This window comes from Oryza sativa, chromosome 4 (assembly GCF_034140825.1).
Source record: "Oryza sativa Japonica Group chromosome 4, ASM3414082v1".
NCBI classification, from domain to species: Eukaryota; Viridiplantae; Streptophyta; class Magnoliopsida; order Poales; family Poaceae; genus Oryza; species Oryza sativa.
This window is the reverse complement of record NC_089038.1, coordinates 26,200,830-26,215,020: the sequence shown is the minus strand read 5'-3', so window position 1 is coordinate 26,215,020 and position 14,191 is coordinate 26,200,830. Positions and strand designations below refer to the sequence as shown.

General features: G+C 46.3%; 4 protein-coding genes across 6 annotated transcripts; 3 read left to right on the top strand and 1 right to left on the bottom strand.

Annotated features, from left to right (window-relative positions):
• Positions 1–1,432: 1,432 nt before the first annotated feature.
• LOC107277938 (probable disease resistance protein At1g61190) lies at positions 1,433–5,731 on the top strand. Its single transcript, XM_066309599.1, has 2 exons — positions 1,433–2,091; positions 3,363–5,731. Exons 1-2 carry the CDS (start codon positions 1,474–1,476, stop codon positions 3,651–3,653), a joined length of 909 nt encoding a protein of 302 aa, XP_066165696.1. The 5' UTR covers positions 1,433–1,473; the 3' UTR covers positions 3,654–5,731.
• Positions 3,669–5,731, top strand: LOC136351175 (disease resistance protein RPS2-like). Its single transcript, XM_066309598.1, has one exon. It carries the CDS (start codon positions 3,669–3,671, stop codon positions 5,556–5,558), a length of 1,890 nt encoding a protein of 629 aa, XP_066165695.1. The 3' UTR covers positions 5,559–5,731.
• A 777-nt stretch (positions 5,732–6,508) lies between these two features.
• LOC4336394 (pentatricopeptide repeat-containing protein At3g09040, mitochondrial) lies at positions 6,509–11,554 on the top strand. Of its 3 annotated transcripts, none has more exons than XM_015781310.3 (3): positions 6,509–9,930; positions 10,061–10,162; positions 11,206–11,554. In XM_015781310.3, the coding sequence occupies exon 1, from the start codon at positions 6,588–6,590 to the stop codon at positions 9,669–9,671; it is 3,084 nt and encodes a 1,027-aa protein (XP_015636796.1). In that variant the 5' UTR covers positions 6,509–6,587; the 3' UTR covers positions 9,672–9,930; positions 10,061–10,162; positions 11,206–11,554. The 3 variants fall into 3 exon arrangements, with proteins under 3 accessions (XP_015636796.1, XP_066165694.1, XP_015636798.1); XM_066309597.1 differs by having other exon boundaries at positions 10,061–11,087; XM_015781312.3 differs by having other exon boundaries at positions 6,509–9,953.
• On the bottom strand, positions 10,738–13,140 carry LOC4336393 (protein disulfide isomerase pTAC5, chloroplastic). Its single transcript, XM_015781313.3, has 6 exons — positions 12,366–13,140; positions 12,023–12,118; positions 11,837–11,929; positions 11,313–11,556; positions 11,162–11,199; positions 10,738–11,061 (listed from the first exon to the last, which is right to left on the bottom strand). Exons 1-6 carry the CDS (start codon positions 12,894–12,896, stop codon positions 10,960–10,962), a joined length of 1,104 nt encoding a protein of 367 aa, XP_015636799.1. The 5' UTR covers positions 12,897–13,140; the 3' UTR covers positions 10,738–10,959.
• Positions 13,141–14,191: the final 1,051 nt, after the last annotated feature.

Here is a 14,191-nt window from a genome sequence, read left to right as displayed (position 1 = left end):
GACTGCTTCCGCAGGTACCGACAGCTCCGTCCCACGGGGCAATGGCAATGCGTCACGGTGCAGCGTCTCTTGCACAGGGATGCCTTGCCACCGCCGCCGGCGACAGATCAGTGGGGGGCAATGCTTCTTCTGTGGGAGGTGATGAGCAGCCTCGGGGCAAGCCGGCCGCCGTGCTACTGGTCAAGAATGCCGTCGCATGTCCCCAACATACGTGTCATACCTGGAAATGTAATTATGTCTGTAACTGTAATTGTCTACGACCAGAGCTGGTGCTTCACCCAGAGCGGGAGGTCAGTGCAAGAGGCGAAGCAGCTGGCAGCAAGCGAGGCAGTAAGCTTCCTTCGCAGCCGATTCCGTAGCGTGCTGGATGACAGCCCATGGAGCGGAGTACCACACTGCCATAGCCATGTCAGTGAGGATGAATACGAAGATGATGATGAAGACGAAAACACTTGAAGACCTTAAAACCGAGTAATGGTGTATACACTTGGCTCTGTACAGCTTTGCTTATACTGGAACGGGCTCGTCGCGGGGTCGGCTGTGCCGTGCAGTGCGGCGTGGTTGCATAGCCTGGCTGCCGCCTGGGCTGGGGTAGCTGGCTACGTTAGCTGGGCTGGCGCCTTTGCCGTTGCTGGGCCCGAGCAAAGTAAGGCAAAAAGGATGGGTGGGTCCGGCCAGGCCTGGAGGAAGAAGCAGACTGGGATAAATGGAGGAGCTGAAACGGCTGAGAAAAAAAAAAGGGAAAGACAAAGATTGTTGCCCGAGATGAATTTTTTTTTTTTGGGGGGGGGGGGGGGGGTTGGGGTTGTCACGAGGTGCTCCCCGGCGTGTTGTTTTTCCACGCCGTCGCACCGTCGCGGCCGCATCCGACGGTCCGTACAGCGGCGACGTCCCGCGAGGCTGTGAGTTGTGAGTGATGGCAACTTCAAAGTCAAACTTCCTGCTGCTGCCTTTCCGGGAAAATTCCCAACAGTACCGGGTCCAGGCGGGCGGAGGCGGAGGCGTAGGCGTGGAAACCTGTGGGTATGGAGAAAGCGCGTGTGCCTTCCGGCCGCGCAGAAGAAAAGCCTTCGCACGCAACGTGTTCGACGAATTGCCACTCCGAGATTCAGTTTCACCAATGGACACAATCACCAAGTCTCCTGCTTGTCTTCGAGTTTGCCAGACTGCCAAGGCTGTTGTCTTCGCTTAGGCGAGGAATTTTTCCCAGAGGGCGACTTTTCCTGCTCCCAAAACCCAACCGCGCGAGGGTATCTTTCTCATGCCAATCACCATGGGCATGGTCAGCGACTCAGAGCCATCGCCGCACTTTCGCTGTACGCGCTTGCGGGTGTCGCCTTGTTGGATAATCAGAGCAGCACGGCACCTCGTCGTGCCTCATCGTTGCAGTTCAGTACTCTTTATATGCTCAGGAACTCCCGTACGTGTTTGCAGCCTCCAGTATTGGCTGCTGCATGCTCGTCGTGGTTCCCAATGGCCGACGCGATCTCATGCCTGCAGCCACTGTGCGACTGCTTGGATGGCACCGGCCTGCTCGATGCCGCAGGAAGGGAGGTCGCCTCTTTCCTTCGGCTCAAATCAAATTGGGGTGATCTTGACAAGGCCAGGGAGAGCCTGGGGGCTGTTGAGAGGATGGTTCGAGGGCGGGTAACCGCGGAGTTAAACAAGCTGAACGTCTGTGATCCTCAGGTGGAGCTGTGGCTGAGGCGTGTCGATGAGCTGAAGCTGGGTGCCATTGATGAGGACTATAGCAGTTTGATGAATTACTCTAGCATTTGCCAGTGCACCAGGCATGCTGCTCGGCGTTCATGGATTGGCAAGCGTATCGTCGAGGCGCTGGATGAGGTGAATAAACTGATCGAGGAAGGGAGGCGGTTTAAGAAGTTTGGATTCAAGCCCTCACCGGAGATTGTCGAGCGCTTGCCTCAAACCAAGACATTTGGATTGGAGACCATGCTGGTTCAGCTGCATGATCTGCTTGAGAAGGCTGACTCGAACATAATTGGTATTTGGGGTCAAGGGGGTATTGGTAAGACGACACTACTACATGCCTTCAACAATGATCTTGAGAAGAAGGTCCATAACTACCAGGTAATGTGCTGTTTTCTCAAAAACTGCATTTTATTATGTATACGTTTATTTCTGGTTCTCTTTTGGGATGAATATAGATGATTGCTTCAATCATGATTTACATGTGGCACCATATTCAGAACTGTTGCATGGGAATATGGGACTGCTAGGGGGGTATGTATGATAATTTTCGTTTCAGTTATGCCAGGGGAATGTCATTGTTCTTGCACAAGAACACAATAGCGTGTCCCTTGCATGTATAGGATGGCTAAAATATTTTTCGCAAGTGCTAGTTCAAACTGAAAATTTTATAATCTCATAGGTAACATGATCAGGTACACACTAACCTTACATCTTAGAGATTTTTAAACACATCAGAGTTAATAAAGAGGAAGTAGCTAAATTTTGCATAATTGCACACTGAACATAGAAGAGTTAATCTAAAGAAGTATGGATTTAGCAAGCAAGTCAGGCCTTACTATCATACACCTGACAATAGTGTGTGGGAGACTGCCCGGAGTTGCTATTTTGATGAAATAGAGATACATATCTTATAATGTATCCAAATAGTTGGAAAGAAAGGTAGTAATGCATCCAAATGGTTGTCTCTTATCTAATTTTGTCCTGCAGCTGGGAAGGGTCAAACATTTTTTTAGATAATGTGCAACGCCCGGCCTCTGCATTCTAAGGTGAATGCACATTGCCATGTTGGCTCTCACAAATTTTAATTGGATGTACAAAACCCACCAAATATGCCAATACAATTGTATCTTTCTTTACTAAATTTTGTGAAGGGAAATCCATGGTGCAGGGCAGCACTTCCCTATGTAAGAAGATGCTATGTTGAACTCATACTATTAAGAGGTTTTCTCCAATCCTTTTCTAGTCGTTGTGGGGTATAGAGAGGTATACCTCTAGTGTTAGTCCAGATGTATATAACTCTTAGTTAGAACCAATATCTATACCTCTAAAAGAATGTAAGAACAAGTAACAAATATCTATAAAGATAAGTTTCCAATCCTCTTTCAACATGCAAGTTTAATTTTGGTACCTCCTTTTATGGAGAGGTATATCTCAAATATGGGGAGGTATATACCTCTCCAAGGATGGGAGAAAAATATCTATTATTAAAGTGGATACCGAGTTGCATTTTGCATAATTGCACACTGAGCATCGTACATACTTCTGTTCTACTTCTCTTCCATGTTGCATTTCAATAATATTTCTGAATTGCTTTTACCTTTGGAGTGAAAATCATGTTGCTTTTTTTTTTATTAAATTGGTTGTGCCAGGTTGTCATATTTATTGAAGTATCCAATTCAGAGACACTTGACACATTGGAGATGCAGAAGACCATCTCCGAACGTCTTAATTTACCATGGAATGAAGCAGAGATAACTGTGAAACGGGCCAGATTCCTTGTTAAGGCCTTGTCCAGGAAAAGATTTGTACTGCTTCTTGATGATGTAAGGAAGAAATTCCGGCTAGAAGATGTTGGCATCCCAACTCCAGACACCAACAGCCAGAGCAAGCTGATCCTAACTTCACGTTTCCAAGAAGTATGCTACCAGATGGGCGCATAGAGGAACTTGATTAAGATGGATCTTCTGGATAATGATGCTGCATGGAAACTGTTCTTGAGCAAGCTAAGCACCGAGGCTTGTGCAGCAGTTGAATCACCTAGTCCCAGCAATGTTGTTAGGGATCATGCCATAGCAATAGCTCAAAGTTGTGGAGGTCTACCACTTGCGCTCAATGTCATTGGGACTGCTGTGGCAGGCTATGAAGAACCAAGAGATTGGAATTCAGCTGCTGATGCAATCAAAGAGAATATGAAGTTTGAAGGTGTTGATGAAATGTTTGCTACGCTGAAATACAGCTTCGACAGGCTCACACCTACTCAGCAACAGTGCTTTCTGTATTGCACTCTTTTTCCAGAGTATGGATCAATTAGTAAAGAGCATCTTGTTGATTATTGGTTGGCTGAAGGTTTGCTACTTGATGATCGCGAGAAGGGTAATCAGATAATCCGAAGTCTTATTTCAGCATGCTTGTTGCAGACCACTAGTTCAATGTCATCAAAGGTGAAAATGCACCACATAATCAGACATTTGGGGCTTTGGTTGGTTAACAGGGAAGATAGAAGTTTTGTTGTTAAAGCAGGGATGGCCTTAGATAATGCTCCACCAGCAATAGAATGGAAAGAAGCTACAAGGATCTCCATCATGTCTAATAACATCACAGAGCTTTCTTTCTCACCAAAATGCGAAAACCTCACCACACTGTTAATCCAGAATAACCCAAAGTTGAACAAGCTAGGCTGGGGTTTTTTCAAATATATGCGATCCTTGAAAGTGCTAGATCTATCACACACTGCAATTACTTCCATTCCAGAATGTGATAAATTGGTTGCATTGCAGCATCTCGACCTGTCATACACACATATTATGAGATTACCTGAGCGCCTATGGTTATTGAAAGAGTTGAGGCATCTGGACCTCAGTGTGACTGTTGCACTTGAAGATACTTTGAATAACTGCTCAAAGTTACACAAGTTGAGAGTGCTGAATCTCTTCCGCAGCCATTACGGGATTCGTGATGTTGATGACCTGAATCTGGATTCACTGAGGGATCTATTGTTTCTTGGTATCACTATTTATTCACAAGATGTGCTTAAGAAATTGAACGAGACCCATCCTTTGGCAAAATCAACGCATCGCTTGAACCTGAAGTATTGTGGAGATATGCAATCAATCAAAATTTCTGACTTTAACCATATGAAGCACCTTGAGGAGCTGCATGTCGAATCATGCTATGACCTGAATACACTGGTTGCCGATACTGAGTTGACGACTTCTTGCCTACAAGCACTGACCCTCTCCGTCCTTCCCTCATTAGAAAATGTCCTTGTTGCACCAATGCCCCATAATTTTCGGTACGTTCGCAAATTGTCCATTTCACAATGCCCCAAGTTGTTGAACATCACATGGGTCCGAAGACTTGAACTGCTTGAGAGGCTTGTCATATCCAATTGTGATGAGATGCTGACTATTGTTGAAGAAGCTAACAGTACTGAAGAGCAGCAATATGGAACACAAACAATAAAAATGCAGGGTTATTATTCTGAAGAACAAGACGATCATGCAATGGCTGAGAGTTCACGCAATGAGTGGAATGATGATTACCAAAGCGTCAATGGAGAATCAACCAATGGCGCAACGAGGCAACCTGACTTCCCAAAGTTGAGATCAATTGTGCTGACTGATGTGAAGAAGCTGAGAAGCATTTGCACGCCAAGAGATTTTCCCTGCCTTGAGACTCTTCGAGTGGAAGACTGCCCAAATTTGAGACGCATCCCACTGTGCAGCACTCACAACTGTGGTAAACTGAAGCAAATTTGTGGTTCATCTGATTGGTGGAAGAAACTGCTGTGGGAGGACAAGGAGGCGGTGGCACATATGGAGAGCAAGTACTTCATTCCAATCTGACAGGATCCCGTTTTCAGTGGTCAATTATGTACACTATCGACATTTACCATCATTTTTTCAGGACCAACGTTACATTCATTTTTCATGGTATACATGTATATACAATTTTTTCATTTAAGCATTATGTGATTAATCTCTTTTCAAGAATAATTCCAGTGATCAATTTAGCTCCATTTCACTAGTGCAATCTGTCTAGTGGGACTGCTAGCGGTCGCACATACTTTAGGTAGTGGTAAAACTGCAGAGAGAGACAAGATTGCTTTGAGATTAGTGTTAGACTAGGGCCGTGTTTAGTTGTTTTGGCAAAAAAGTTTTGACGAACACATAAATGTATTTCAAATGTAGACTAATAACAAAACAAATTACAGATTCCGCTTATAAACTGCGAGACGAATCTATTAAACCTAATTAATCCATCATTAGCAAATGTTTATCGTAGCATCACATTGTCAAATAATGGTGTAATTATGCTCAAAAGATTCATCTCGCAATTTATATGCAAATTGTGCAATGGTTTTTTTCATCCATATTTAATGCTCCATGTATGTGTCTAAGGCCCTCTTTGTTTAGGCTAGGCTTATTGGTTTAGACTTTTAAGTCAGCTTATTAGCTTATATGATTTATAAGCCGGTGGATTTACTGTCCTAAGTTTAATGGTAGAGTCATACATCTACCTCACATAAGCTAAAAAAGCTTCTCCAACCTAGTTTTTGGTTTAATAGTGTTAGAGTGGCTTATGGTTTAAAAAAACCAAACGAAAAAGCCGCTTGTTTGTTTAGTCTTAAACTTTTCGGCTTATAAGTTGGCTTATAAGCCTAAACAAAGAGGGACTAAACATTTGATGTAACGGAAAAATTGAAAGTTTGAACGAATCTAAACACAGCCTAGGTCAGAGCGTCGGAGACGTCGTTGACAGTTGTAGAAGAGGGGCAATATTGCTTTGAGATTGTGGGAGAGAGCTGCGGTCTCAACCCCCCAAGTCCCCAACGCACACTGCGCACATGCGGCGGCGGCCGCGGCCGTGCACACATGCGCTCCGCCGCCCGCGTCCGCCTCGCGCCCAAACCGAGAGCCAACCAGCCTCCTCCTCCTCCTCCTCCTCCGTTTCGGCTCGCCCCCGCCGCCGTCGCGGCGCTCGGATCCCACCCCGACGCCTCCTCCTACGCCAGCCTCCTCTCCTCCCTCTCCAGAGAGTGCCACGCCCGCCACCCGTTCGACGCAAGTCCCCCGAGAGCCCGCCACTCGCAGACATGCAGGGCCTTGCACGGCCGGATACTGCGCGGCGGATCACCCCTCCTGGGACGCCTCGGCGACTCGCTCGTCGAACTGTACTGCAAGTCCGGCCGTGTGGGCTATGCCTGGAGCGCCCTGGGATACGCCGGGGAGCGGGCTTCAGGCGCGGCGAGCTCCCTGCTGTCCTGCCATGCGCGGTCGGGGTCCCCTGGGGATGTTCTCGGCGCGTTCCGGTATATCAGGTGCACTGCCGGTGGCCGGCCGGACCAGTTTGGTCTTGCGGTCGTTCTGTCGGCGTGTTCCAGGGTGGGTGTTCTTGCTTACGGCAGGCAGGTGCATTGCGATGTGGTCAAGAGCGGGTTCAGTTCCAGTGTCTTCTGCGAAGCGGCGTTGGTGGACATGTATGCCAAATGCGGTGATGTGCCCAATGCTCGCAGGGTGTTTGATGGGATTGCTTGCCCAGACACAATATGCTGGTCAAGCATGATTGCTTGCTATCATCGAGTTGGATGCTACCAGGAAGCGTTGGCTTTGTTTTCTAGGATGGATAAGATGGGCTCTGCTCCGGATCAAGTGACACTTGTTACCATCATTTCCACACTTGCAAGCTCGGGCAGGCTGGACCATGCAACAGCTTTGCTGAAGAAGATGCCTACACCAAGCACAGTTGCTTGGAATGCTGTCATCTCTGGTCACGCACAAAGTGGACTCGAGTTTAATGTGCTTGGCTTGTACAAGGATATGAGGAGCTGGGGGTTATGGCCCACTAGATCAACTTTTGCAAGCATGCTAAGTGCAGCGGCTAACATGAAAGCTTTTGTTGAAGGCCAGCAGATGCATGCTGCAGCAGTAATGCATGGCTTGGATGCAAATGTATTTGTGGGAAGTTCTCTGATCAACCTGTATGCTAAATGTGGCTGCCCCAGTGACGCGAAGAATGTTTTCGACTTGTCCTGTGAAAAGAACATTGTCATGTGGAACGCTATGCTCACAGGTTTTGTTCAGAATGAATTGCCAGAGGAAGCTATTAGAATGTTTCAGTATATGATGAGGTATACCCTTCAAACCGATGAATTTACGTTTGTCAGTATTCTTGGTGCATGCACCTACTTGAGTTCCTTTTATCTGGGAAAACAAGTACATTGTGTAACAATCAAGAACTGCATGGATATAAGCTTGTTTGTTGCTAATGCAACACTAGATATGTACTCAAAATATGGAGCAATTGGTGATGCAAAGGCACTATTCAGTCTAATCCCTTACAAGGATAGTATATCCTGGAATGCCCTTACAGTAGGACTTGCACAGAACCTAGAGGAGGAAGAAGCAGTGTGTATGCTCAAAAGGATGAGGCTGCATGGTATAACACCCGATGATGTATCTTTTTCTACTGCAATTAATGCTTGTTCCAATATCCGAGCCACTGAAACTGGAAAGCAGATCCATTGCCTGGCCATCAAATATGGTATCTGCTCAAATCATGCTGTTGGTAGCTCTCTGATTGACTTGTATTCAAAGCATGGAGATGTAGAGTCTTCTAGGAAGATTTTTGCACAAGTAGATGCGAGTAGTATAGTGCCAATAAATGCTTTAATTGCAGGTTTTGTGCAGAACAATAATGAAGATGAAGCAATACAACTGTTTCAGCAAGTTCTAAAAGATGGTTTAAAGCCCTCCAGTGTTACATTTTCAAGCATTCTTTCTGGCTGTAGTGGATCTCTTAATTCAGCTATTGGCAAGCAAGTTCATTGTTACACACTGAAGTCTGGTGTTCTATATGATGATACTCTCCTTGGTGTTTCATTGGCTGGAATATATTTGAAGTCCAAAATGCTTGAGGATGCAAATAAACTCTTAACAGAAATGCCAGATCACAAAAACCTGTTTGAGTGGACAGCTATCATTTCAGGGTATGCTCAAAATGGTTATGGTGATCACTCTTTGGTGTCATTTTGGAGAATGCGTCATTGTAATGTTCGCTCGGATGAGGCAACATTTGCAAGTGTTCTTAAAGCTTGTTCGGATGTAACGGCTTTTGCAGATGGGAAAGAGATACATGGCCTCATCACTAAATCTGGGTTTGGTTCTTATGAAACTGCAACTAGTGCCCTCATAGACATGTATTCCAAGTGTGGGGATGTCATTTCTTCCTTTGAAGCCTTCAAAGAATTGAAAAACAAACAAGATATAATGCCATGGAACTCTATGATTGTTGGATTTGCAAAAAATGGTTATGCTGATGAGGCACTTCTGCTTTTCCAGAAGATGGAGGAGTTGCAGATAAAGCCTGACGAAGTTACATTCCTAGGTGTCCTAATTGCTTGTACTCATTCTGGGCTAATTTCTGAAGGTCGGCATTTCTTTGGTTCCATGAGAAAAGTTTATGGATTAACACCTAGACTAGATCATTATGCCTGTTTTATTGATCTCCTTGGACGTGGTGGTCATCTTCAAGAGGCCCAAGAAGCTATTGACCAGTTGCCTTTCAGACCTGATGGTGTGGTCTGGGCTACGTATCTTGCAGCATGCAGAATGCACAAGGATGAAGAAAGGGGGAAAATTGCAGCAAGGAAACTTGTTGAGTTGGAACCACAATACTCATCTACATATGTGTTGCTTTCAAGCTTACATGCTGCTACTGGTAACTGGGCTGAAGCTAAGGTAACCAGAGAATCAATGCGAGAAAAAGGAGTGGCAAAATTTCCAGGATGTAGTTGGATTACCGTGGGAAACAAGACAAGCTTGTTTCTTGTACAGGATAAATACCACCCTGACAATCTTAGAATCTATGAAATGCTTGGTGATCTAACTGGAATGATGAAGAAAGATAACGATATTGATGAGTATGGTCTACTTTATTCAGCTGAAATGCTTGCTTGAGTGTGCTGGTGCTGCTTAAGAGCAAAGGGCCTTAATTCATCTTCTGGATCATCGAGGACCTTCAATAAATGCATGTTTAGTTGAGAGATTTGGAATGTTATGCATATTATTTATTCAAAAGTACATATACTCGTACCAATAATTGCTTTACTTGCTGCAATTGCAGCACCAGACTTTGAAAAGGATCAGCACCGCTAGGTGATATTGGATTGGCAAATATCAGAAGTGGACATGACAATGGGCCTGCTATTTTTCATCTGTAAGCAGTATTTCAATACCTAGGTTGTTAGAACATTGTATTGCTTTTGCCCCAACTTTTTTCCCTGCTCTCGTTCAAAAACCCTACTTTGGTCATCTTACTTCACCTTTGCCTATGTTTCTTGTTCCAGAAATGATCCTCAGAGGATTATTTGGACGGAGGACAACTGGCCATATTTGGAAAAGAACCTACTCAAGTTAATTGTTATGTCAGAAACAGTCCAAACAGCAAAGTAAGATTCTATTTAGTTTTCACATAAAATTATTCTCTCAACGAATATATGTGAAAGGCCACATTTTGTCACTATCAGCTAAGTCACTGTAATTCCAAAAATATGCAAGATGTTGTCTGCTATTTGGCAAAATCCTATCACAAATCACTTTCTCCTCAGTGATTTCTGTTCCTGACTTCATAGTCCAAAATTTAAAGAATTCTTTATTGAATTGCTGGCAAATAAAGTTCTCATTACTTTGTTAATCAAAGGAAGAATTATAAAGTTAAATACTAAGTTATCAAAGAAGAAATAATTGTAGTTAAGCTCCAAGTTATTACTCCCAGATAGTAATTTAGTGATGGTTCAAGAACAAATGAACAATAGAAATTATGCTGAATACAATTTTCCAATATAAACTGAATTGGCACAAATTATTACTTTTTCTGAAATTAAACTTGATCTTCCAAGTAGGGAAAACCACCAAGCAACATAGCCTCATAGAATACCACATACTTGTTGACAAGGTTTTTTTTTTTTCTGAAAAGAATATGATGTGAGAACTAACAATCAGCATGCAAATATTTCAAGCCTGATTTGACAAAGCAGTCAACCTTTCGTTAATATTTCCTATCCTATTATACAAAAACAAAATTGTCTCAAACGTGACTACCTTTTGTATAGGGCACTAACACTGGCCATGTGAATACTATTCTTCAACTGTTGTGAAAAAGAACTTGAATAATTGGCAAGTATCTATCTACATAAACTGTTATAGATGTTCACAAATGAAACAGCATGTTGGTCCAGCACGTTGCTTAGTTCGTGGCTACTGTCTTCCCTTCACAAACATCACATACAATTGAACCAAGGCCTTCACAGTATGGACACTTCGTATCTTCACCGACCCACTCCAAAAACTGCATTTTGAGGGGTAAACAGAAAGGTGCATATCAGAGAATAAATAGCATACTTATATTCACTATATGATGCGATCCTGCAACTGGAACTCGAGCTTACCTGTGGTTCAATGTTCGGCTCACCTGTTCCATCACATTCTGCAGGAAGAAAGAAAAAGGTCTTGTCAGGAGTCGCAACTCACAAGCAGCTCATTTCTCAATACATTACAAATGCTGTACATGTTGTGCCACCAAGCAGCAAATGTTATTACCTACGCACATGAGGCGGCCTTCACCCCGACAAGAGATGCACTTCTTAGTTGATGCATTGGTAGCGCTGCTGATTGGTTTATTCTTCTGTGTTAGCCTAGATGGGTCTTCCCACCTGTTTTCACCGATGAGAAACACTCTATTTTCAGACAACCCTACTCCTGAGACACCATTTCCTTTCACAACAGTTTGTTGAATCTCTGCAATTTCTGTTATGGAGGGAATGGCTGCTCCATTTATGCCATCCTACAAGAGAGTTGGATTAGAATATCATGCCATGACTACAGGTACTGCTTATCGCTTGAACTTTCTTTATATGCAAAGTAAGGAGGCCCTATATATGGGAGCAACTGCTGCAGAATTGTAGATAGCGAATTTCTTGTTCAGAAAAGATAATTGTGTTTCCTTAAACACAGAATGTGTTCATAACCGTTTCTTATTAGTTTGCCTTTATCTTAGCAATAGTGTTACCAAGTTAATAGGTGATAACTTGTGCAGCAAAAAAAGTGTAGGTTGATTGACTCACTTTTGTTTTCACATCCTGCCCAACTTGTCCTGTAAATAACATGTCAAGCAGATCTGATGTCATAATTCCACTCTCCGAAACCCGTACTGTTGCCTGCAACAGAAAGTAACGTGTTTACACAAGTTTATGGAGTAGTTAGCTATCTGAAAATATACGTTGAATTGAACGAAATAATGAAGCAGTAACCTGCCATGTCTTCACAGCTCGTTCGGTGCCAGATGAGAAGCTGGAGAACTCCATGTCTTCTTCGCCCGAATAGTAACCCAGCTTTTCCAATGCTTCCTGCGTTAGTGCAAAGGGCTCAAAATTATGTATTCTACCGATTAGTCTTGTAACTGCTACGGTGCAGAGCATTGCCAATTTGCCGTCGCGTGTGATCAGATTTACTCTATTGCAGTTAGCAGCTTGTATATTGTGACCACCACAAGTCCGTCGCAACCGAACAAATTAAAGCTGTGGCGCGTCAGCTCGGACACAGTTGATGCAACGCGAATCCTAGCCAGAACGAGAGGTGCACGACAACGCTGACCTGCATCGCGCGCACGTCCTCCCCCTCGGCACCCACCCTCAGCGTCCTCCTCCCGCCGCCGTCGCCGCCGCCGCTCTTCGCCTTGGCCGCCTTCTGCTCGACCACCACCACCTCCTTCCTCACCTCGACCTCCTCCTCCACCACCAGCGGTGGCCTGGGCGCCGCCGCCGGCGGAGGCGGCGGCGGCGGCACCGCCGCAACAGCGGGCGAGGGTGCTGGTGACGCCACTGCGGCGTCGACGGACGGGAGGGGGAGCGGGCCCGCCTCGACCGTGCCGAGGCGGAGGCGGAGCGCGGCAATCTCGGCGAGGAGGGACTCGCGCTCGGCGCGCCACCGCGACTCCTCCCGGAGCCACCGCTGCTCCTCCCGCAGCCAGCGCTGCTCCTCGCGCAGCCACCGCGCCTCCTCGCGCTCCTCCCACGACGACGCCGAGCACCGGAGGACCACAACCCGGCGCGGGAGGCCGCCGGGCCTGAACCGCGGGCGGTGGAACGAGGGGAAGAACGGGATGGTGGCGGTGGCAACGATCATGGCGGAGGAGGAGACGGCGGCGCTGAGCTGCCGCTTGCGAGGAGTGAGGAAGTGGCGCGCGGCGAGCAGAGGAGATTAGCCGCGGATATTTCTCGCTGTCCCGCGGTTGATTTTTCTTCCCCGCGGAGCGTTTAGCCTGCGAGAGGCGAGAGCAACGTGCGTGCGGCCTACAGGTAAATTTTCTTTTGGGCTGTCGGTTTGGCCCAACAAAAGCTTTCAAGCCTACCTCGGCCTTGATGGGCTCTCGTCTTCTCTTCACAGCCCCTCTCTATGAGCATCTTTCCCATCCTTAAGGTACCACGATGTACCATGAAGTACCAATCTAATCTAACCGTTGGTTTAAGAGGGGTAGGATCGGCTAACGAAAATGAGGTGTCCCTGCTAATCACCACCCACTCGGCCAATAACGAGTTCGTCCGTGCCGCCCTCTTCTCCTCTCTTCCATCTGCTGCATCGCCGTTGCATCGAGGCCTCCACGGCGCCTTCGCATCGAGCCTGTTCTCCCACCGTGGCGCCATCGCATCGACCACGGCGCGGCTGCCGTCTCATCAAGCCCACCGCAGCTTCCGTCTCATCAAGCCTGCTGCGGCCGCCGTCGCATCTAGCCCGCCGCCCCGCGGCCACCGTCTCATCGAGCACTCAGGCACTTTGCTAGACGGAGCTCCGAATCCATCACCGGTCAATTTGTCATCCCATCCTCCACCCTCACCTCAACTTCCCTGGCGGACGACAGAGCAAGCGCTCCAAATCGGTGGCTTTCATATCCAAATTTTATTCGGTTGGTAGAAAGTGGAGCTATTAAAATAAAGTTGAAATTTATTCGGCGGGAGCCGGCCCACGGAGAGGACTACCCAAGCCTCGATCACTCGGGGTAGTTCTTCCTTCACTCCGAAGGTGGTGAACTCCAAACCACTCACAAACGGCGCCGGGCCTCCTCCACAATCTCCTCGGAGAGGTCACCAGGCAACACCTCCACAAGCCGTCTAGGAGGCAGCAACCTCCAAGAGTAACAAGTCTAGGATGCTTGCCGAGGATGATCAAGTGCCACACTAGCTATAACAATGAAGCAATGCACTTGGATTGGCTTAACTCACTCTCTAACACCTCACTAGATAAACTAAGTGCACAAGGGTGTGAGAGCTCTTGCAAGGGTTCAAGATAATGCAATGGAGTGCCAAAACCTTACCCTTGCTGCTGGGGAGTGGGTATATATACCCCCAACCACCAAAACTAGCCGTTGGAACCGAAATCCCCAACTCTGTGCTCTGCCGGTCAGACCGCCGTTGTGAGGCCGG

Excerpts from the sequence above, each read along its gene's own strand:
- LOC107277938 (XM_066309599.1), top strand. The coding sequence starts at position 1,474 with ATGGCCGACGCGATCTCATGCCTGCAGCCACTGTGCGACTGCTTGGAT. Across the intron at positions 2,092-3,362 it reads AGAAGGTCCATAACTACCAG|GTTGTCATATTTATTGAAGT; the intron begins GTAATGTGCTGT and ends TGGTTGTGCCAG.
- LOC136351175 (XM_066309598.1), top strand. The coding sequence starts at position 3,669 with ATGGATCTTCTGGATAATGATGCTGCATGGAAACTGTTCTTGAGCAAG.
- LOC4336394 (XM_015781310.3), top strand. The coding sequence starts at position 6,588 with ATGCGCTCCGCCGCCCGCGTCCGCCTCGCGCCCAAACCGAGAGCCAAC.
- LOC4336393 (XM_015781313.3), bottom strand. The coding sequence starts at position 12,896 with ATGATCGTTGCCACCGCCACCATCCCGTTCTTCCCCTCGTTCCACCGC. Across the intron at positions 11,930-12,022 it reads GAGCTGTGAAGACATGGCAG|GCAACAGTACGGGTTTCGGA; the intron begins GTTACTGCTTCA and ends TTTCTGTTGCAG. Across the intron at positions 11,062-11,161 it reads AGCCGAACATTGAACCACAG|TTTTTGGAGTGGGTCGGTGA; the intron begins GTAAGCTCGAGT and ends CTCAAAATGCAG.